We start from the raw sequence: 22,524 nt of genomic DNA on the forward strand, positions 1-22,524 counted from the left end.
CCCTGCTCCAGCAGGAGAGCCTCTACTATTCCAGGCAAATGGCTGTCCGGTCTCTTCTTAAAAAAAACGTCCAGTGATGGAGCACCCACCAGTGGACAAACCCTGCTTAGAATCATAGGATTGGAAAGGGGCCCTTGGAGGTCTTCTAGTCCAGCCCCCTGCTCCAGCAGGAGAGCCTCTACTATTCCAGGCAAATGGCTGTCCGGTCTCTTCTTAAAAAAAACGTCCAGTGATGGAGCACCCACCAGTGGACAAACCCTGCTTAGAATCATAGGATTGGAAAGGGGCCCTTGGAGGTCTTCTAGTCCAGCCCCCTGCTCCAGCAGGAGAGCCTCTACTATTCCAGGCAAATGGCTGTCCGGTCTCTTCTTAAAAAAAACGTCCAGTGATGGAGCACCCACCAGTGGACAAACCCTGCTTAGAATCATAGGATTGGAAAGGGGCCCTTGGAGGTCTTCTAGTCCAGCCCCCTGCTCCAGCAGGAGAGCCTCTACTATTCCAGGCAAATGGCTGTCCGGTCTCTTCTTAAAAAAACGTCCAGTGATGGAGCACCCACCAGTGGACAAACCCTGCTTAGAATCATAGGATTGGAAAGGGGCCCTTGGAGGTCTTCTAGTCCAGCCCCCTGCTCCAGCAGGAGAGCCTCTACTATTCCAGGCAAATGGCTGTCCGGTCTCTTCTTAAAAAAAACGTCCAGTGATGGAGCACCCACCAGTGGACAAACCCTGCTTAGAATCATAGGATTGGAAAGGGGCCCTTGGAGGTCTTCTAGTCCAGCCCCCTGCTCCAGCAGGAGAGCCTCTACTATTCCAGGCAAATGGCTGTCCGGTCTCTTCTTAAAAAAACGTCCAGTGATGGAGCACCCACCAGTGGACAAACCCTGCTTAGAATCATAGGATTGGAAAGGGGCCCTTGGAGGTCTTCTAGTCCAGCCCCCTGCTCCAGCAGGAGAGCCTCTACTATTCCAGGCAAATGGCTGTCCGGTCTCTTCTTAAAAAAAACGTCCAGTGATGGAGCACCCACCAGTGGACAAACCCTGCTTAGAATCATAGGATTGGAAAGGGGCCCTTGGAGGTCTTCTAGTCCAGCCCCCTGCTCCAGCAGGAGAGCCTCTACTATTCCAGGCAAATGGCTGTCCGGTCTCTTCTTAAAAAAACGTCCAGTGATGGAGCACCCACCAGTGGACAAACCCTGCTTAGAATCATAGGATTGGAAAGGGGCCCTTGGAGGTCTTCTAGTCCAGCCCCCTGCTCCAGCAGGAGAGCCTCTACTATTCCAGGCAAATGGCTGTCCGGTCTCTTCTTAAAAAAAACGTCCAGTGATGGAGCACCCACCAGTGGACAAACCCTGCTTAGAATCATAGGATTGGAAAGGGGCCCTTGGAGGTCTTCTAGTCCAGCCCCCTGCTCCAGCAGGAGAGCCTCTACTATTCCAGGCAAATGGCTGTCCGGTCTCTTCTTAAAAAAAACGTCCAGTGATGGAGCACCCACCAGTGGACAAACCCTGCTTAGAATCATAGGATTGGAAAGGGGCCCTTGGAGGTCTTCTAGTCCAGCCCCCTGCTCCAGCAGGAGAGCCTCTACTATTCCAGGCAAATGGCTGTCCGGTCTCTTCTTTAAAAAAACGTCCAGTGATGGAGCACCCACCAGTGGACAAACCCTGCTTAGAATCATAGGATTGGAAAGGGGCCCTTGGAGGTCTTCTAGCCCAACCCCCTGCTCAAGCGGGAAACCCTATACCAGGGGTAGGCAACCTTGGCCATTTTATGACTCGTGGACTTTTATAACCAGCTGCGCTATAAAAGAGCCGAGGTTGCCTGCCCTATATACCCATTCTGGACAAAAGACTTTCCAGTTTCTTAAAAGACTCCAGGGCTGGGTCACCCACAACCTCTGGAGGCAAGCTGTTCCACTGGTTATTTTTTTTTTTAATTCCATTTATATCCCGCCCTTCTCCGAAGACTCAGGGCGGCTTACAATCTGGGATTACAGATTAGCGGATTCGGGAGGGACCTGGGAGGTCTTCTAGCCCAGGGGTCTTCAAACCTGGCTCTTTTTTGACTTGTGGACTTCAACTCCCAGAATTCCTCAGCCAGCGTGCTTGGCTGAGGAGTTCAGGGAGTTGAAGTCCACAAGTCATAAAAGGGCCAAGTTTGAAGACCCCTGTTCTAGCCCAACTCTTTGCTCAACCAGGAGACCTTATAGCGCTCTGGACAAGTGGCTGCCCAGTCTCTTCTTGAAAAAATGCTCTTGAAGAACGGTTGCAAGATTTGGGTATGGCCAGTCTAGAGAAAAGAAAGACCCGGGGGGGGGGGGTGCGGGGTAGGGAGAGACATGATAGCAGCATTCCAGTATTTGAGGGGCTGCCATGAAGAAGGAGGGGTGGCGGGGGGGGGGGTCAACCTATTCTCCAAAGCACCGGAAAGCAAGACAAGAAAGAATGGATGGAAACTGATCAAGGAGAGAAGCAACTTGGAATTAAGGATGTATTTGACAATACATTGCAAACCCTCCCATGGCACAGGTAGTCCTCAACTTACCATCGCAATTGGACTCAGAATTTATGTTGCTAGCTGAGACATTTGTTACGTGAGCTTTGCCCCGTTTTACGACTTTCCTTACTACGCTTGCTTAGTGAATGGCTGCAATTATGAAATTACATGGTGGTTAAGTGAATCTGGGTCTCCCATTGACTTTGCTGGCCAGGAGGTCACCAAAGGGCATCGTGTGATCCTGCAACCATGATGAATACAAACCAGTTGCAACCAGCCTGCCTTCCGGTTGAGGTCCTGTATGCTGCATGAGCCAGAAAGGAGGGCTGAGAAAATATCTATAGTCCCCTCACATCCTGGACATAATCTATTCCAACTTCTCCCCTTGGGATGGTGCTATATAGGGCATTGCATGCCAAAATTACGAGAAACATTATATATGCATATACATACATGCAGAAGGGACGCGGTGGCTCAGTGGGTTAGGACGCTGAGCTTGTCAATCAGAAGGTCGGCAGTTTGGCAGGTCGAATCCCGAGTGCCGCGTAACAGAGTGAGCGCCTGTTACTCGTCCCAGCTTCTGCCAACCTAGCAGTTCGAAAGCACGTAAAAATGCAAGTAGAAATATAGGGACCACTCCGGTGGGAAGGTAACAGCGTTCCGTGTGCCTTTGGCATCTAGTCATGCCGGCCACATGACCACGGAGATGTCCTCGGACAAGCGCTGGCTCTTCGGCTTTGAAACGGAGATGAGCACCGGCCCCTAGAGTCGGAAACGACTAGCACGCATGTGCGGGGGAACCTTTACCTTTACCTTTTACATACATGCATACATTCATACATACATATATAAGGTAAAGGTAAAGGTTCCCCCGCACATGCGTACTAGGGGCTGGTGCTCATCTCCATTTCAAAGCCGAAGAGCCAGCGCTTGTCCGAGGACGTCTCCGTGGTCATGTGGCCGGCATGACTAGACGCCAAAGGCGCACGGAACGCTGTTACCTTCCCACCGGAGTGGTCCCTATTTTTCTACTTGCATTTTGACGTGCTTTCGAACTGCTAGGTTGGCAGAAGCTGGGACGAGTAACAGGCGCTCACTCTGTTACACAGCACTCGGGATTCGACCTGCCAAACTCTCGACCATCTGATCGACAAGCTCAGCGTCCTAACCCACTGAGCCACCGCGTCTCCCTACACACACACACACACACACACACACACACACACACACATATTTCCTGTGCCATCTATATAGGGCATTGCATGCCAAAATTACAAGAAACATTATATATACACATACATACATACATATATATACATTTCCTGTGCCATCACTCCGCTGAACACTGAATTCCCACAGCATTGTCTCACTTCTCATCTTTTCACATCCTCTCATGATTTATCAGTGGTTTATTATGATCTATGACCTATTACTTGCTGTTTATATGTATACTGTGAGCTTATGCACTGGAGACAAATTCCTTGTGTGTCCAGTCACACTTGTCCAATAAAGAATTCTGTAATTCTGTGATTTGCAACTGGCCTGAGGGCAATTTTGGCTTTGGCTACCCTTTGGCAAAAAAGCTCTGCCAATTCTCAGGAGGAGAAACAGCCTAATAAGATAGAGATTTTCTCTCTGCCTGTGTCTCTTTTTCTCTTTCTCTCTTCACCACCTCTCACCTCATACTCATGCGCTCGTGACCTCTCGTTTATAGACTGCTACATGGGGCTGCCCTTGAGGACCACTCGGAGGCTCCAACTGGTACAGAATGCAGCCGCGAGAGTTGTGTTGGGAGTCTCCCGATACTCCCATGTTACACCTCTGCTCCGTGAGCTGCATTGGCTTCCAGTTGTCTTCCGAGTGAGATTCAAGGTTCTGGTAATGACCTACAAAGCCCTACATGGCATGGGTCCGGAATACCTTAGGGATCACCTGCTGCCGGCGTCAACTTCCCTCCGCCCTGTGCGTTCCCACAGAGAGGGCCTGCTCAGGGTGCCACCGGTCAGAAAAGGTCGACTGGTGGTCCCCAGGGGGAGGGCCTTCTCTGTGGGCGCCCCGGATTTATGGAATCGGTTGCCGGTTGAGCTCCGGATGGCGCCCGACCTCCGCTCCAAGCCGGCCTGGCCTGATGGGGGATGGGTTGGGATTTTATTGTTGTTCTTAATATATTATTTATTTATTGTTTTAGCTTGGGCATTGTGTTTAATTCTTTTTAACTTTTGTATCTTGTATTTTTTATATGTTTGCCCTGTTCACTGCCCTGAGTCCTTCGGGAGAAGGGCGGTATACAAATAAAAATAAATAAATAAATAAATAAATAAATAAATAATACTCTCCTGCTGCAACCAGCTGCTACGGTTTGGGAGGGCAGCAACTGGAGAGGGCCGTGCTAGTAGCAGTTTTGGAAAAGTTGTTGAGGGCAGCGCCGGCCAACGTGCCGTGGAACAATCCGCTGTGGGACGGGTTACACTGCCATCGAAGACATAAGTGAAGTAGATGCAAAAAGGGAGGGACTACACGAAACCTGAATGAGAAAAAGTTAAAATCATTTTTATGCGATCGTCCTAAAAAACGAGTCCGTTGCCAATTGTCTGAATTTCGATCACGTGACCCTGGTGGGGGAACGCTGCGACGGTCAGAAGTGAAAACCATCCGAAGTCCCTTTTTCCAGTGCTAAATGAACTGTTGTAAATCGAGGACTGCCCGTTACGTGGGAATGTCAGATGGCTGGCCCAGAGGCTTTCCTGTCCAGAGAACAAGTTGACTCACAAATTTGTCACCTGCCCCTTGCCGGCTTTCAGCTGGATGGTCAGCCTCCCCCAACGCGGTAACTTTCGAATTTGTCGGATATTAGGCCAGCATTTAACAGTAACTGTAGTTCAGTATATTCAAATTGTCAGCGTGGGAGCAAGGAGGCCGGACCTAGTACCAGCGCCTTTTCCACCCGTGGGTTTACCAATCCAACACAAGGTCAGCAGAAGGGAATGGGGAGACGGGAAAGGCAGGAACACAGGCTCCATTTCCAAAACAACCTGGGAACTTTAAATCGGACATTGACTGAGAACTGTGGGATGGCCAGGGGGAAAGGGGAAGTTAATTGGGTTATTTTCCCGCCAAGCCAACAGATTTTTGCCTTGCTCTAATCCAGGGGTAGGCCACCTTAGCTCTTTAATGACTCGCGGACTTCAACTCCCAGAATTCCTGAGCCAGCCACGCTGAGGGAAAAAGGGAGAGGTTTCCAAGCTGAGCCAGGCTGGCTCAGGAATTCTGGGAGTTGAAGTCCACGAGTCATGAGGAGGGCCATAGTTCCCCCACGCTGGCTCAGGAATTCTGGGAGTTGAAGTCCACAAGTCATGAGGGGGCCATAGTTCCCCCACGCTGGCTCAGGAATTTTGGGAGTTGAAGTCCACCAGTCATGAAGGGGCCATAGTTCCCCCATGCTGGCTGAGGAATTCTGGGAGTTGAAGTCCACGAGCCATGAAGGGGCCATAGTTCCCCCATGCTGGCTGAGGAATTCTGGGAGTTGAAGTCCACAAGTCATGAAGGGGCCATAGTTCCCCCATGCTGGCTGAGGAATTCTGGGAGTTGAAGTCCACGAGTCACGAAGGGGCCATAGTTCCCCCATGCTGGCTCAGGAATTCTGGGAGTTAAGTCCATGAGTCATGAAGGGGCCATAATTCCCCCGTGCTGGCTGAGGAATTCTGTGAGTTGAAGTCCACCAGTCATAAAAGAACCGAGGAGTCTCTCTCTGCTAATTAAAACTAAGTGGGATGGATGGCACGGGTTTATTATTGGCTGAAATCTTACGGCTCTGTTTTTTTCCCCCTTACTCCTTTGGCAGGAATACACGTGTCCCCGATGTGAATCTGGCTTTATTGAAGAAGTAACAGACGACTCCAGGTACGTTTTGTTTCCTGACATGCAACAGCGGGGTGTCTTCATAGTTCCTCTTCTCTTCTTCTGAAGAGTGTTTCTCAGCCTCCGGCAGCTTTCAAATACATGGCATTCTGGCAGTTGAAAACCAGACACAGGGAGTCCTCAACGTACGGCCACAGTCGAGCCCAGCAATTTTGGTTGCCAAGCGAAACACTTGTGAAGTGAATTCTGCCCTGTTTTGCAACTTTTCGTGCCACTGTCGTTAATCCTTGCCGTTAAGTTACTAACCCGGTTGTTAAAAGAATCTGGCTACCCCCATTGACTTTGCTTGTCAGAAGGTTACAAAAGGGGATCACGTGACTCCCTGACACTGCAACCGTCATAAGTATGAACCAGTGGCCAAGCATCCAAATCTAAACCACATGACCCTGGGGATGCTCCAACTCTCGTAAGTGTGAAAAATGTTTATAAGTCCCTTTTTTTCCGGGAACGTTTGTAAGTTCGAACGGTCCCTAAATGAACGGTTGTAAATTGAGGATATATCTGTATCTTGAAGTTGTCGAGCTGGAGAAACGCTGCTTTGGAATCCCGTTCTGTGTGTCCAGTGATAAACCTCCAAGTGGCCTCGACGGCTCTCTAAAAGAAGGCAAATGACCAGCTGTCTGCAAGGAGTATAAATCCTTCCATTCCCCACCATCCAGTCGGAGCTGAAGAAGCTTCTTGGAGGAGAAGGGAAACGTCTTCAAAGAAAAACAAACAACTGGTCATTTGCCTTCTTTTAGAGAGCCGTTGAGGCCACTTGAAGGTTTATCTGTGTCCTCAGGGTCAGCTGAGTGGTGCAAATGGACGGGGAGCCTTCTTGGAAGTGCTGAAAGGACCCCATTTTGGCACCACTCAAATGACCCTGAAGACACAGATCAACCTCCAAGTGGCCTCAACAACTCTCTAAAAAGAAGGCAAACGACCAGCTGTCTGCAAGGAGTATAAATCCTTCCATTCCCCACCATCCAGTCAGAGCTGAAGAAGCTTCTTGGGTGAGAAGCGAAATGTCTTCAAAGGAAGAACAAGAAAGTCCAGTTGGCTTCCGGAAAAAAAGAAAAGCACCTTTGGGACAAACCTGACCTGGAAGACCGAGAATCTCCACCGACATTCGCTGAGGGACGATTCAACAATTCAGTTTAACGATTTAAAGTAGTTAAAAAATATTTCAATTGTTGACCTTCAAGTTTCGTTTTGTCCCTCCTTTGCAATCCTTTCTTTTAATGATTCCATTCTACTATTCCTTTGCTAGTTGTAATGGGGGTCTCCCGATACTCCCATGTAACACCTCTACTCCGCGAGCTGCATTGGCTTCCGGTTGCCCTCCGGGTGAAATTCAAGGTGCTGGTTATCACCTATAAAGCCCTACATGGCTTGGGTCCGGGGTACTTGAGGGAACACCTGCTGCCGGCTTCAAACGCCCTTCGTCCAGTGCGCTCCCACAGGGAGGGTCTGCTCAGGGTCCCGCCGGTAAGAGATTGCCGGCGGGTAACGCCCAGGGATAGGGCCTTCTCAGTGGGGGCGCCTGCCCTCTGGAACCAGCTGCCAGTGGAGCTGAGGACTGCCCCCGACCTCCGATCATTCCGCCGGGGCCTGAAGACCTGGCTCTTCGAGCTCTCTGGCCCAGGCTGAGGATTAATTTTATTTTAACTGGGGTTTTACTTATACAGGGATAAATTTAATTTTTTTTAAAACTGGTTTTAACTTTTGTATTTTTGGTTTTTAATTCCCTGTAAACCGCCCTGAGTCCTCAGGGAAAGGGCGGTATATAAATGTAAATAAATAAATAAATGAATAAATAAATATTCGTGTGATTCTTGTCCCGTGCGGCCAGTCGGCTGTGGCGAGGTGCCGTATGTTAGTGACCAGAAGTAGGTGGGGATTTCTGGGAATTGAAGTCCGCCTATCTCAAAAGTTGCCAAGGTTGGGAAACCCTTGTTCTAGAAGCCCTGGCATTTTCCCACAACCTGTTTTTTCCTCTCTCCTTAGTTTTTTAGAAGGCAACAGCAGTGGCCCCGATGAAAGTCCTTCCACCCCATTTGCAGAGGTGAGTTTCCCTGTTTTGTTTTTTCATTTTATTTTTCAGCTTACTACGGCTGTGTTGGGAAGGGGTCCTTCCTTGTCCATTCCCACCCCTGAACGACTTTGCTCCGGTTTGAGATGTGGCTCTTTGGTGGGCGAGGTCAGTTTTAGGGGAGACCCCCCCTAGTTTGGAAAAGACAGGGGTGTGCAAACAAACCATCGGTTGTTTGAGGAAGCGTAAACCTCGATGTGATGCTTTAGAAGAGATAAACGCTTTGGATCGCTTTCCTCAATGTCAGTGAACAAGTACAGATAATGCTCAGCTTATAACCGTGTCAGATGTCCATCTAGCGTTGGGGTAGGCAACCTTGGCTCTTTTATATGACTGGTGGACTTCAACTCCCAGAATTCCTGAGCCGGCATGGCTCAGCTTGGAAACCTCTCCCTTTCCCCTCAGCATGGCTGGCCCAGGAATTCTGGGAGTTGAAGTCCACCAGTCATAAAAGAGCCAAGGTTGCCTAGCCCTGGTCTAGCAAATCCAAATAAGGAACTCCCTGAACATACTGGTAGTCCTCGACTTCAACAGTTCATTTAGTGACTGTTCAGAGTTACAACAGGACTGTTCAGAAGTGACTTATGACCGTTTTTCACACTTAATAACTGTTCTGGCATCCCCACGGTCACGTGATCAAAATTCAAAATGCTTGGTAACTGACTCATATTTACATCCCAGGGTCCTATGATTCCCCTCTGGTGACCTTCCGACAAGCAAAGTCAATGGGGGAAGCCAGATTCGCTTAACAACCAGGTTGCTAACTTAACAAGTGCAATAATTCACTTAACAACCGTGGCAAGAAGAATCGTAAAAGGGGGGCGAAACTCCCCTAGCAAATGTTTTCACTTAGCAACATAAATTCTGGGCTCCATTGTGGTCGTAACCCAAGGGCTACCCGTAGTTCTTCCCAAAAGTAACAGTTTTATTGAATGCACTACGTTGTAAGAAAGAAAAGCAAAACCAGTGCTGACTTTCCCACTCAAATTTGTCCACATAGTTAAACTTGAATTCCCCCCTTTGGCCGTCCCTTTCTGTCCACTGCAGTGTCCCCACTCTCATTCACTCTTTTTTTGTTACGGGAACCGTCTGGACCGTTCAAACACCTGTGCAGCATGGCCTTGAAGGGTGGAGCAGGGTGTCATGATCTGCAGATGGCATTCCATTCCCACTCTGTGCCATTCACACCCCCACCCCTAAATTATTGTCAAGTTGAGATCGGAGAGGAAACTAGGTGGAAAGTGAATCACTCTTGACAAATTGGTTGCTTCTTGTTATTGTTAGTTGCGAAGTCATGTCCGACCCCTCGTGACCCCATGGACCACGTTCCTCCAGGCCTTCCTGTCCTCTACCATCTTCTGGAGTCCATTTAGGCTCACGCCTGCTGCTTCAGTGACTCCATCCAGCCACCTCGTTCTCTGTCGTCCCCTTCTTCTCTTGCCCTCAACCTTTCCCAGCATGAGGCTCTTCTCCAGTGAGTCCTTCCTTCTCATTAGGTGGCCAAAGTATTTGAGTTTCAACTTCAGGATCTGGCCTTCTAAAGAGCAGTCAGGGTTGATCTCCTCTAGGACTGACCAGTTTGATCGCCTTGCAGTCCAAGGGACTCGCAGGAGTCTTCTCCAGCACCGTAGTTCAAAGGCCTCGATTCCTTGGCGCTCAGCCTTTCTTATGGTCCAACTTTCACAGCCGTACATTGCAACTGGGAAGACCATGGCCTTGACTATACGCACTTTTGTTGCTTAGTGAACATTGAAAGTTATGATAGACACACCCACCCACCAAAGGGACTTACATCCTGTTTTGAAGTTTTAATGTCAATGCCCGAGTGTGGGTGCTCGGGAACTGGTCCACATTTATAGCTTTTTGCAGGCTCTCCCGGTCACATGACCACGGTTTACAATGATTTTGCCAGAAACCAGGGTTTATCTCTGGTTTCCCAGGAGAAAGCTGGCTGTAGCCAAGAGTGAGTTAGCTTAATGATCTCAGAGCTGACCGTTGCAGAACAAATTGTAAGCAGCGATCTACTTCGTGACCATCACAACTTACGGCTTGTAAGTTGAGGACTCCCTGTATAACGTTTTTGACTTATTTGTTTAATTGGGTTTTATTTATCTAGTTTTGGGGCTTGCGTGGAGAACAGATCGCGTCCTATTCAACAGCCTTCACCAAGTTTTCAGCACCGCAGTAAACCCGGAAGAGAGAAAAATTTGGTGTAAAAAAATACGGGCGATTTCTAGTAAAAGCCAAGTATATTAATAGCACCGTCAAGCCGAGAAAGGCTGACTCTTGGTTTTTGCAAATGCATTGCAGATCAGACCAAGTATAGCATTGGATCCAAGTCATTTTATATTTAGATGGGTGACTGGTTATCCCAAGATGCCGTTTCTGTCGCATGAGGCAGGCTTTTGCCTCGAAGGAGTGGGCAGGAAGGAAACTATTCAGAGCTTTCCCGACCCTTTTCAGCGGCCAGTTTGCCTCCCACTGCCTCTCAGCCAGGCCATTGCTGGGGCCTTCCACCTGTTTGTGGCCAAGACTGGGAGGACGACCAAACAGCCAGGTGTGACACCTGCTTTGACAGTAGGTAAGCTTGCTCTCCTGGCCTCTGCCGCTATACGAGGCAGTGGTCCGGCATGGATGGAGTCTGCCTGTCTACGGGCTGGGCTGTCTCTCTATTTGGAGGCTGAGTTTGCAGACCCCACGGGGTACACAGGTGGCTGGCTGGTTGGGGGGCTTCATGTGTGGCACAAACCAACTGACCTGCCCCTTGTTGTGAGAAGCTAGGCTGCTAGACAATGGGGTTGACTCAGTAAGCTGAGTCCCTTTGCCAGGGTTTAGTGTGTTGTGAGGATGCTACTGGCGTGTTAATTAGTGGGTCTGAGCTAACACAGCTACTTCGGTTCAAATCAGAAGCAGAATAGAGCTGGAAGGGACCTTGGAGGTCTTCTAGTCCAGCTCTCTGCTCAAGCAGGAGAGAATAAACCATTTCAGACAAGTGGCTGTCCAGTCTCTTCTTAAAAACCTCTTGTGATGAAGCACCCACAACTTCTGGAGGCAGGTTGTTCCGCTGGTTAATTGTCCTCACTGTCAGGAAGTTTCTCCTTAGTTCCAGGTTGCTTCTCTCCTTGACTAGTTTCCATCCGTTGCTTCTTGTCCTGCTTTCAGGTGCTTTGGAGAAGAGCTTGACTCCCTCTTCTTTGGGGCAGCCCCTGAGATACTGGAAGACTGCTATCATGTCCCCCCCCCCCTCGTCCTTCTCTTCATTAAACTAGACCTACCCAATTCCAGCAATCGTTTCCGTATATGTTTTAGCCTCCAGTCCCCCAATCATCTTTGTTGCTCTTCTCTGCACTTTTTCCAAAGTCTCAACATCTTTTTTTTATAATGTGGTGACCAAAACTGGATGCAGGTATTCCAGGTGTGGCCTTACTAAGCGCTACTAAAAGTTCATGTGATTTTGATTCCATGCCTCTGTGTATACAACCAGGGATTGCATTACCTTTTGGGGCTGCTGCCCCACACGGCTGGCTCATGTTTAAGCGATCGTCCACTTGGTCTCCAAGGTCCCTCTCACAGTTACACCTAATTTCCACGGCACTCTTTGAGGCCTGAGATATTTACCCACGTAGTGAGCTATTATCCTTCTCATCTTCTCCTATTTCCTACTACCTTGGTGGAGCAGTGGGCTAATGCCTCCTTAAGTAACACCAGCTGCCTGCCATTAGTGCAGGTTCGAGTCCCACCAGGCTCAAGGTTGACTCAGCCTTCCATCCTTCCGAGGTAAGTAAAATGAGGACCCAGATTGTTGGGGGCAATTAAGCTGACTTTGTAATAATGCCGCTTGGGGGGGATGTGTGAAAGCCCTAATAAGCAGGCATATACATAGAATGAAGGCTACTGCTAAGCTTGTAAGCCGCCCTGAGTCTTCGGAGAAGGGCGGGATATAAATGGAATTAAAATAAAAAATAAATAAATACCTTCTCTTGTTGGTATCTAGGAGTAATAATTGTATCTTATGATTTATGATCGGCGACTTATCGCTTTGTTTTATCTATGTACACTGAGAGCTTCTGCACCGGAGACAAATTCCTTGTGTGTCCAATCACTTGGCCAATAAAGAATCCTATTCCTATAGTGGACTTAATTCTTCCTAGAACTAGAGGGTCAGCTGTGGTGGACTTAATCCTTACTAGTAAATATGAAACGGTTGAAGGAGTGGAGGCTGTAGGAACTTTGGAGAAGAGTGACCATATACTAGAATTCACCACAATGCAGAAAAAGATAGCTAGTGTTTTATTTTATTTATTTATTTATTTTTATTTTAATTCCGTTTATATCCCGCCCTTCTCCGAAGACTCAGGGCGGCTTACAAGCTTAGCAGTAGCCTTCATTCTATGTATATGCCTGCTTATTAGGGCTTTCACCCCCCCCCCAAGCGGCATTATTACAAAGTCAGCTTAATTGCCCCCAACAATCTGGGTCCCCATTTTACCTACCTCGGAAGGATGGAAGGCTGAGTCAACCTTGAGCCTGGTGGGATGCGAACCTGCACTGATTGCAGGCAGCTGGTGTTACTTAAGGAGGCATTAGCCCATTAGACTTTAAGGGAGCCGACTTCAATAAGCTAAGAGAGGGTCTAGGAAGGATTCCATGGATGGAAATCTTAGAGGGGAAAAGCAGTACAGGATGCCTGGGATACTCTGGAAAACAAGGGAATAAAAGCCCAAACAAAAACAATACCACAGAGAAAGAAAAACAACAGACTCCAGACGAGACCAGCATGGCTACACAAAGAGCTCTCTTACAAATTTGAGGGACCAAAATGACAAGTGCTCAACCTATGACCACAATTGAGCCAGAAATTTCTGTTGTTAAGTGAGACATTTGTCGGAGTTTTGCCCCATTTTACGATCGTTTCTTGCCCCAGTTGTTAAGCGAATCACTTCCGTCGATCAGCTGGTCACCCGGTTGTGAAGTGATTCTGGCTTCCCCATTGCCTTTGCTGGCCAGTAGGTCACGAAAGGGGCTCCTGGGACGCCGTAGCCGTCATCAACGTGAACCGGTTGCCAAGTATCGGAATGTTGATCCCACGATTGTGGGGATGCCACAAGGGTCGTAACTGAAAAATTCTCACGAGTCCCGTTTTTCAGGGCCGTCGTAACTTTGAACGGTCACTAAACTGTTGCAAGTTGAGGAATACCTATATAAAGGAAGGAAGATCCTGCTTTTCCCTCCGGCTAAGTTTTTGGTGTGCCTCTTCAGCCAGTTCTGACTCTCTTTTTTCCCCCTTGACTTTCCATCTCCCTCCCTTAGTTCTGGGACCAGCTGGACCGCTCCATGGTCTTCCCATTCCTCAGCAGCTCTCTGGACCACAATGGCAGAGACAACGAGAGGGGTCACCAAGCCCACGCGGACCTTTGGGGACCAAGCCGACCCCCCCGGCTGCCCATGGCCCGGAGGTATCGGCCCCGCCTTAGCACCCGGCCGGACCGCTCTCCAGCCATCGAAGGGTAAGAACCACGGGAACGAGCAAAGCTCTCCAAAGCCGCTGCTCCGTTCAGCTTTGGCAGAGAACGGCGGCGGTTTCACCCAGGGGAGGGAAAACCAGCACAGCCTCGGAGCCGGCATAGGCGGTCCTCGACTTAACGAACACATTTCTGTCACGAAGCGAAACATTTGCCCCATGTTACGACCTCTCTTGCCACATAGTTGTTAAGTGGATCGCCGCAGCTGTTAAGCTAGGAACCCGGTTATTAAGTAAATCTGGCTTCCCCATGGACTTTGCTTGGCAGAAACTCACCTGGCCCCGGGACGCAGCAGCCATCATAAACACAAGTCAGTCGCCAAAGCGTCGTGACCGTGGGGATGCTGCAACGGTCCTAAGTGTGAAAAATGGGCCCCAAGTCCCTTTTTTTTCAGGGTCATCGTAACAACAAACTGTTGCAAGTCGAGGATTAGCTGTAGTTTTCCATAGTGATCCTATCTGGGCTCTTGGCAGCCAGTTCAGCATTGTGCATCAATATGCATCGTTGTGCGCTTTGCCAAAGGAACCGGTGCTTCCTGCATCGCGTAAGGTGAACTTGTTTGGCTGTCAGGAAATGCCTTTGTGGCATGAACAGATGGGCCTCCTCCTGGCCAGGTGGCAACTTCCACGAATATGGCTGCTCCTTCCTTAACTGTGACCTTTTCTCTGTTCTTCCCACCCGGCAAATCACCGCCCCGGAGCAGAATAATACAGCAGATCTTCGCTGGCTTCTTTGCAAACTCGGCAGTGCCCGGATCGCCTCCTCCGTCTTTCTCCTGGTGAGTGGCCTCTGCTCTTGGCGACCGCCAGGTGTCCCCAGGGCTTGGATTTGGGTCTGGGACGAGCAAGCGAAGTTGAGGTTGTTCTGGAACGGACTCTGTTTGGGAACCTTTTCAAGCTGCTTCTCAGCTCCCAGCCCGGGAAAGGAGGTCTGGAAACTCCATGAGGGAAGGTGGCTTGAATTTCAGGCAAGCAATTCCCCTCCGCTTTGTCTCCGGGGCTTGGGTCCCGTTCCAGGCCTGGCTTTGCAAAATGGGTCAACACACCGCGGGACCATTCAAGAATTCCATTTTAATTATTTAAAAAAGAGTTTTAAAAAAAGTTTTGATTTTTGTCCTTGCCTTACTTCCTTTCACGGTTCTATCCCACTATTCCTTCGAGATTAGCGCCACTCGTCCTGCGGCCAGTTGGCCAGGATGGGTTGGCTGCGGGGAGGGGTCTTAGACCTCTGGCTTTGAACTGACCAATCCCCCCACCCCCCGCTTCACTTCTCCTGCATCCTAGTTACCCTTGGTGAATTGTGCTGGCCGTTGCAGCTGACCCCGAGACCTGGGGCTGCTCCTCCCGGATTCTTTTTCTGACTAGGAGTTGCAGAAAATTACGGCTTTGGGGGGGGCTGGAAGTTGTCCACCATGTTGGACTTGAAAGTTGAGGGAGGGAAAGCAGCTGTTCCCCCCCCCCCCGGCCCCACCTTTGAGCGTCCTTTTTCTTTCCCTTCCTCCAGGGGAGGCATGCACGGCAGGCTGCACTCCAGCTTTGGGGACTACGCGTGGGACCAAAGCGGGCTCGATGCGGTCTTGACCCAGGTAAAGGCACTGGCCAGCTGGCCCCAGGTGAGGCTGCCCTTCTCCTCCTGTAAGGACACCTGTGGCACACCTGTCCTGACACCTGGGGCAGTGCTAAAACACACCTAGTTGAAGTGAATCTAAGCTATGCGTGTTGTGCAGTAGTTGAGGGGTCCCCAGTCCGCTGACCGGTCCCGGTCCACAGCATGCCAGAAAGCGGGCTGCACAAACAAGCGAAGCCCCGTCTGCACATGCGTGGGATGAAGGCAGCACAAAAAACCACACAGGCCCTCCGGTCCATGGAAAAAAGCCTTTCCCCACGGAACCGGTCCCTGGAGCCCAAAAGGTCATGGGCCGCTGGACGACGTCATGATCTGGATAAGTATGTTGTGCGAATACTGAATACTGAAATGCTGGCCCGGTTGGCACTTGATGCCGGCACGCAATGTTTTCTTTCTAATTCGGTACGATATACAGACCCGTCTATTTGGCCTTAGTATTATGATGTGACGGTCAAGCCGTGCTGGTTCTTCAGCTAACGGAAACCCTTCGGATTTCACGTTGCTGGGAACAAGGGCAAGGGGACGACGGTTCAACCAGAACCAGGCTGAGAGTCTCCATCCGGGTCGTGACCTGGAATTGCTGTGTAGGCCCTCTGAGGATTTTGAGCAATGTGCTGCGGCACTAGAGCCCTACCGACTGTTGAGATTCAAAGATCTGGGGACGTCTGAAGGTGCGTGCATTTTTTTTTAAGCTTTCGGCAAGCGCCTGATTCCCAAGTGCAGCTTGGCTGGGAGGGGCGCTCCAACAGCCCCCCTTGTGCAGAGTAAGGGTTCTTCCCACCGAAATGTCTACGGAGATTCTCAGTCCTCCAGGTCCTGGTGGTCCCAAAGCTGCATTTTCAGGAGGCAACTGGGCTTGCTTGTTCTTTCTTTGAAGACGTTTCGCTTCTCCTCCAGGAAGCTTCATCAGCTCTGGCGGGATCCTTCCCTTCCCCACCATCCAGTGGGGGAATGGGAGGATTTATACTCCTTGCAGACAGCTGGTCATTTGCCTTCTTTTAGAGAGCCATTGAGGCCACTTGGGAGCTTTATCTGCATCCTCAGGGTCGCCTGAGTGGTGCAAATGGGTTCCAAGAAGGCTCCACACTCATTTGCACCACTCAGGGGACCCCGAGAAGAACAGGTAAACCTCCAAGTGGCCTCAACGACTCTCTAAAAAGAAGGCAAATGACCAGCTGCCTGCAAGAAGTATAAATCCCTTCATTCCCCACCATCCAGGCAGAGCTGAAGAAGCTTCTTGGATGAGAAGCGAAACGTCTTCAAAGAAAAACAAAACAACTGGTCATTTGCCGCCTTTTAGAGAGCCGTTGAGGCCACTGGGAGGCTTATCTGTATCCTCAGGGGGTCACCTGAGTGGTGCAAATGGGTGTGGAGCCTTCTTGGAAGTGCTGAAAGGACCCCATTTTGGCACCGCTCAAATGACGCTGAAGACACAGATAAACCTCCAAGTGGCCTCAATGACTTTCTAAAAAGAATGCAAATGACCAGCTGTCTGCAAGGAGTATAAATCCTCCCATTCCCCCACCGTCCAGTCAGAGCTGAAGAACCTTCTTGGATGAGGAGGGAAATGTCTTCAAAGAAAAAACAAGGAAGTCTGGTTGGCTTCTCCCACCTAACTTTGCAACAGCCAGCACCTCCGCCTTAAGACCTCTACTCGTGGGTTACACACACACCCTCCTCTTCTCTCACCTTTCTTGCAGCTTATGGGGCACTTGGAAAATACAGGGCCTCCCCCAGCTGAGAAGGAGAAAATTTCTTCCCTCCCAACAGTGACCGTCACTCAGGAACAAGTGGGTAAGTTCTTGTTTTGGTCGCCTTTTTTTTTCTTGGCTGGTCTAGAGCCAGTTGTAAGGAGAACGAGCTTTTCTGGAGACCTCATCAGCTCATGGCGGCACTGTTTTTTCCCCCGGTGCTTCCCAAACAAATCGTCCAACAGAGTAAAGGTTCTGCCCAATGGCAACTTCTCAAAACCAAATTTTGAGAAGAAATCGTGGGCACTCCCATCACCGGAGGTTTTTAAGAAGAGACTAGGCCAGGGATAGGCAACCTTGGCTCTTTGATGACTGGTGGACTTCAACTCCCAGAATTCCTGAGCCAGCCACGCTGAGGGGAAAAGGAGAGGTTTCCAAGCTGAGTCATGCTGGCTCAGGAATTCTGGGAGTTGAAGTCCAGGAGTCATGAAGGAGCCATAGTTCACCCATGCTGGCTCAGGAATTCTGGGAGTTGAAGTCGTGTGGCTGACTCTGGATGTGTGGCAACAGCTGTCACTAATGTTCCCCCTCCCGCAGATACGGGTTTGGAGTGTCCCGTGTGCAAGGAAGACTACACTGTGGCGGAGCAGGTCCGGCAACTCCCGTGCAATCACTATTTCCATAGCAGCTGCATTGTGCCATGGCTGGAACTGGTAAGTCTCTGCTTGGGCTTGGACAGTTGTTGGGGGGGGGGGGACAGACAGGGCAACTCCTGTCTCTGGGGCAGGAAATCTCAGGCACCAGCCCAGGAGATGCAGCTGGGAGCCAACAAGAAGAGAACATCCTCCAGGAGGCGTTTGGCTTTGGCGTCTCTGGCGCTCTGAGTGGGCAGATGGCAGAGTGGTGTGGTCGGTCACACCCTCCATCTCAAGAGTCAGTTGGCTGTGCTCTGCGCAAGGCGCACTCGGAGCATTTGTGGCACACTGCTTAAGAATGCAGCATTGCAGGCTGACTCTGCCCACTGCCAGCAGTTCGATCCTGACCGGCTCAAGGTTGACTCAGCTTCCGTCCTTCTGAGGTCGGTAAAAAGAGGACCCAGATAGTTGGGGGCAAAAGGCTGAGTCTGTAAACCGCTTAGAGGGGGCTGTAAAGCGCTGTGAAGCGGGATATAATTCTAAGTGCTATTGCCATTCTGTCCCATTATTCTATTATTTTATTCTGTTCTTATTCTATTCTGTTATTCTTTTTTATTCTATTCTGTTCTATTATTCTATTTTAATCTACTATTTTATTCTGTTATTCTATTCCTATTTTATTCTATTCTGTTATTCTTTTATTATTCTGTTTTATTCTATTCTGTTCTTCTATTATTTTATTCCATTCCATTCCATTCTATTCCTATTTTATTCTATTCTATTATTCTATTCTATTCTTTCCCATAATTCTATTCTATTCTATTCCATTCCACTCCACTCCATTCTCTCCTTTTCTATTCTATTCTAGTTATTCTTTTCTATTCCATTCCATTCCATATTTTCTATTCTATTCTATTCTGTATTTCTATTCTATTCTATTCTATTCTATTCTATTCTATTCTATTCTATTCTATTCTATTCTATTCTATTCTATTCTATTCTATTCTATCCTTATTCTATTCTATTCTATTCTATTCTATTCTATTCTATTCTATTCTATTCTATTCTATTCCATTCCATTCCATTCCATTCCATTCCATTCCATTCTATTCCCCTGGTGGTGCCTGTCGCTCACACGCATGCTTGTTTTCGCCTCCTTTGACAGCACGACACGTGTCCCGTGTGCCGGAAGAGTTTGAATGGGGAGGACTCCGCTCAGCGAGCCCCGAACACAGAGGCCTCCACGAGCAACTCCTTTGGCAGCCCAGGCCACCTGCACGACCGATGGACTTTCTGAAGCCTCCCCAGGGCCGGTGGGAGAGAGAAGGGCAGCGGAAGCCCGCGGCACTCTTTGACTACAGTTGTAAATTGTACGATAACTCAAAACTACACGAGCAAGTAGCAAGAAGAGAGGAAGCGGGCCTGGGCAGCATTCACACACCCACACGCACCCATGGAAGCCTGCCCTCCCCCTTCTGAAAAACGGTCCCCGAGGAACCGTTTCTTGAACCTTCAGGTCTGTAGGGGCCACGTCAGTGCTCGCAGGGCGGGAGCGGCGTCCCTTAAAGCCCGTGGACCTTCTCCTCCGGTAGCTGTACTAATCGCTGGCTGGCTGTCCACGTAACACCCTTATCTGGAAGCGGGCTGAGAAGACAAAAGCTCGGAAGGAGCCAGGCGTCGGAAGGCCTGCAGGGACGTGGCTCCCCGCAGCGCCTTAAGCGTGGCATCTTTGGAGGGGGCTGGTGGCTCTTCCTTTGCATTTGGTGTCTTGGGTTCAGAAGGGGGGGAGGAGAAGGACCCCCCCCAATCTACTCTCCCCGCTCCAGGTTCCCGTGGAAGCAAACAGGTGACGCTTTGCCTGGGCGAGGCAAGCCTTCCTGTGGCTGGATTCCTTTGCTTGAACTGGAACATCCACTCGCCTGCCGCACGAGGCCCGGTTTGCTCCTTGCTGTCCCCACGGACTCCTTTGTCTTTCACAGCGAAAAGGGCTGTGTTGCCAGGTATTCCTCTGTATTGAAAACGCGAATACCAGTGTTGGAAGTATCAGGAAGAACAGCTCGTCTCTCTATCTCTCTTTCTCCCCCCCCCTTTTCTTTTTTTTCTTCCTCTATACGCCGGCTTTTAAGCCTCTCGATCATGTCTGAACTTCCTTTGTACCCCACCAGCCCTGGTGTGTGTGTGTGTGTGTGTGTGTGTGTGTGAATCTCTCATTGAAAAGCCAGATCAATGTCTCACCTTCAAGTGGAGAGGAAAGGGGGTGGGGGGTGGGTGGGCAGGTGAGTTAGCCAGGTCAGGATGCAAAGAGGACAAAAGATTTTTTTTTTAAAAAAACCCACTTTTCTCCCCCCCCTGCCCCCCCCCCACACACACTACAAGGAAATAGTTGTAAAAACGTGCCTGGGAGACGATGCTAAACGTAGCGCCTTTTGCTTGCTATTGAATAAAGTTTTTAATAAGAAACCAGACAACAAAGGTAATTTTTAGCTGGGCAGTTTTGGCCTCTTCAACACTGGCAGGCTCAAGGCTCATGGAGGCCGGGTCGGGCCATTTGAGGCAGAATCGGAGCGGCCGCATTGCCCACCTGGCAGCCTCGGCCCTTGAAAGGCAGGCCGCCCCCAGGCCCAGCACCGTTAGAAGCCTCGCAGCTTGGGGGAGGGGGGGCTGCTGTGGCCAAAGGGCCTCGTAAGGCCCTGAAAAAGTTGCAGGATCCTTCGTGGCCCCAGAATTCTTTCCGGGTCTTGGCACCCGTGGAGGTTTCTCTCTCCAGAACAAGCCCCTCCTTGTGCCAGTCCAGAAAGACGAAGAGAAAGTGGCAGAGACGGCTGCCCGCTAGCCCTTCCAAGTCCTCCTTCCATTTGGCTGCAGGCCTCACCGCTCTTGAGAACCGGAGGGCCTGGCTGGAAATTGGGAGGCTGCAATTCCCGTTATTCTGCATTGGCTGAGGTCGACGGGAGTTGGGAGTCCAGCCAAGGCAGCCAAAGATTGTGATTCCCCCCCCCCCTCAAGTGTTCGTTAACTTTTAGGAGTTCTGGATTTGGAACACCCACTTTTTTTAGCCCAAAGGAGGGATGCGACTGTCGCCACCTTGCCTTTTGGTAATGTCAGGCAGCTGGAGCGTTAACCCTCTTCCACACAGTGCTTTTTTTTTTTTTAAAGGGGGAGTAACTTTCCCAGTTTATAAAATCCCCGTTTTTCATTAGAATATTTTTTTTCAGAAATTCAGGTGGATCGTGGGCAGGAAGGGGATGCCGTACCCCAATTTGTGCGAGAAACAGACACGAACGGCCTCTTTTTGGGGGGGAAGGGACCAGTTTAACACTATGCCTTGTTTTGGAAATGGGCACGCCCAAAAAGCTGAAGGATACCAAATCCCAGTGGCTTGTTCAGTGCTCGAACCACGGTTGTCTCAAGCTTTCTCTTGGAAGTAAAAATCCGGCAAGATTTACAACGGGCAGTCCCGACAGCAGCTTCCAGTGCAGTGTCAATGCCAGACTGAACCCCAAATTTTCCTCGGGGTGGGGTGGGGTTGAAAAAGCATCTGGAATAAAGGATTTCCATCTGGGGATTTCCTGCACGGTGTAAAGGAGACCCACTTAAAATCCTCGTGCCTGTTTTCTTCCGCCCGCAAATCTTGCAGGCAAACGTGGCTTTTGAATTAATCCCCTGAATATCAGTCTTGGCGATATTTAGAGAGCGTGTATCTAAATACACAGAAGGGGAGGGGAAAAAAAGTCGTGCTTTCTTGTTCCCAAAATGCAAAGAAAGATGCTACCTTAAGATTTTGGAACCATCCGCGCGGACCAGCCCGAGCATCTGTGGTCCTAAAGGTGATTGGCACAGAAAACCCCCCCCGCAGATGATGCTTCTTCTTGGGCAAAGAGTCTTTGTTCCACCGGACTCGACTTTCACTCCTCTTTCTCATTTTCCCCGGGTTTTTTGTGCATGAAAAATCCAATCTGAGGTTGGGATGAGAGAAGGAAGCAGAAAACGAAGAGGTTATTCATACGCTGCAGAGAATTGGAGGTTTAAAGTTTCAGTTCTGAAGCTTCCAACTGCAACTCAGCCTAAGCTCTCTTTCCTTTTTCAAGCCGCTAAGTGGGAGAAACATCGGTGAATTCTCTGCTAAGAGGCGTTTTTGCTCCCACTCTTAGCCACGAGGAAAGGCGTTTCCCCGCAATTCTCTCAAATTCAGACGCTTCTTTTTTCAGGGACCTGTGGCAAAAATTTAAGGGCACAATCGATGCAGGTAGCCCTCCACTTAACAACAGTTCGTTTAGCGACCGTCCGAAGTTACATGTGTGACTCGGGACCGTTTTTCACACTTAACCACCCCTTGCAGCATCCCCAGGGTCAGACGCTTGGGAGTTGACTCAGGTTTACGACGGTTGCCACGTCTCGTTGATTCCCCTTTTTGCCATCTTCCGAGAAGCCAAGTCAACAGAACCAGATTCACCTAACAACCGTGAATCTGTTGGGGGGGGGAGGCAATATGCTGACTCTGTAAGACAGTTTTAGAGAGGGCTGCAAAACGTGGCGAAGCAGTATATAAGTTGTAAGTACCCCCGTTGTT

The 22,524-nt window shown here is 49.7% G+C and overlaps 2 protein-coding genes across 15 annotated transcripts in view; one reads left to right on the forward strand and one right to left on the reverse strand.

The window, feature by feature from the left end:
• Window positions 1-22,524, forward strand: part of RNF115 (ring finger protein 115) — a 53,673-nt gene that overhangs the window by 747 nt on the left and 30,402 nt on the right. For 2 of the 5 annotated variants that reach the window (XM_081340238.1, XM_081340239.1), the window contains exons 2-9: window positions 6,333-6,391; window positions 8,396-8,453; window positions 13,791-13,987; window positions 14,706-14,780; window positions 15,506-15,587; window positions 17,329-17,422; window positions 17,917-18,032; window positions 19,120-21,794. In XM_081340238.1, coding sequence (XP_081196364.1) covers window positions 6,333-6,391; window positions 8,396-8,453; window positions 13,791-13,987; window positions 14,706-14,780; window positions 15,506-15,587; window positions 17,329-17,422; window positions 17,917-18,032; window positions 19,120-19,251 — 813 coding nt within the window. In that variant the 3' untranslated portion in view covers window positions 19,252-21,794. Of the gene's footprint in view, window positions 1-6,332; window positions 6,392-8,395; window positions 8,454-13,790; window positions 13,988-14,705; window positions 14,781-15,505; window positions 15,588-17,328; window positions 17,423-17,916; window positions 18,033-19,119; window positions 21,795-22,524 lie in introns of those variants that run through there. The other 3 variants (XR_014028082.1, XR_014028080.1, XR_014028081.1) reach the window with 3 other exon arrangements.
• The window catches only part of ITGA10 (integrin subunit alpha 10), an 80,184-nt gene continuing 77,885 nt past the window's right edge, over window positions 20,226-22,524 (reverse strand). For 9 of the 10 annotated variants that reach the window (XM_081340205.1, XM_081340206.1, XM_081340207.1 and 6 more), the window contains one exon: window positions 20,226-21,910. In XM_081340205.1, coding sequence (XP_081196331.1) covers window positions 21,860-21,910 — 51 coding nt within the window. In that variant the 3' untranslated portion in view covers window positions 20,226-21,859. The remainder of the gene's footprint in view (window positions 21,911-22,524) is intronic. The other variant, XR_014028075.1, reaches the window with a different exon arrangement.

The sequence above is a fragment of the Vipera berus genome (genome assembly GCF_964194415.1).
Source record: "Vipera berus genome assembly, chromosome: 16".
Lineage (NCBI taxonomy): Eukaryota > Metazoa > Chordata > Lepidosauria > Squamata > Viperidae > Vipera > Vipera berus.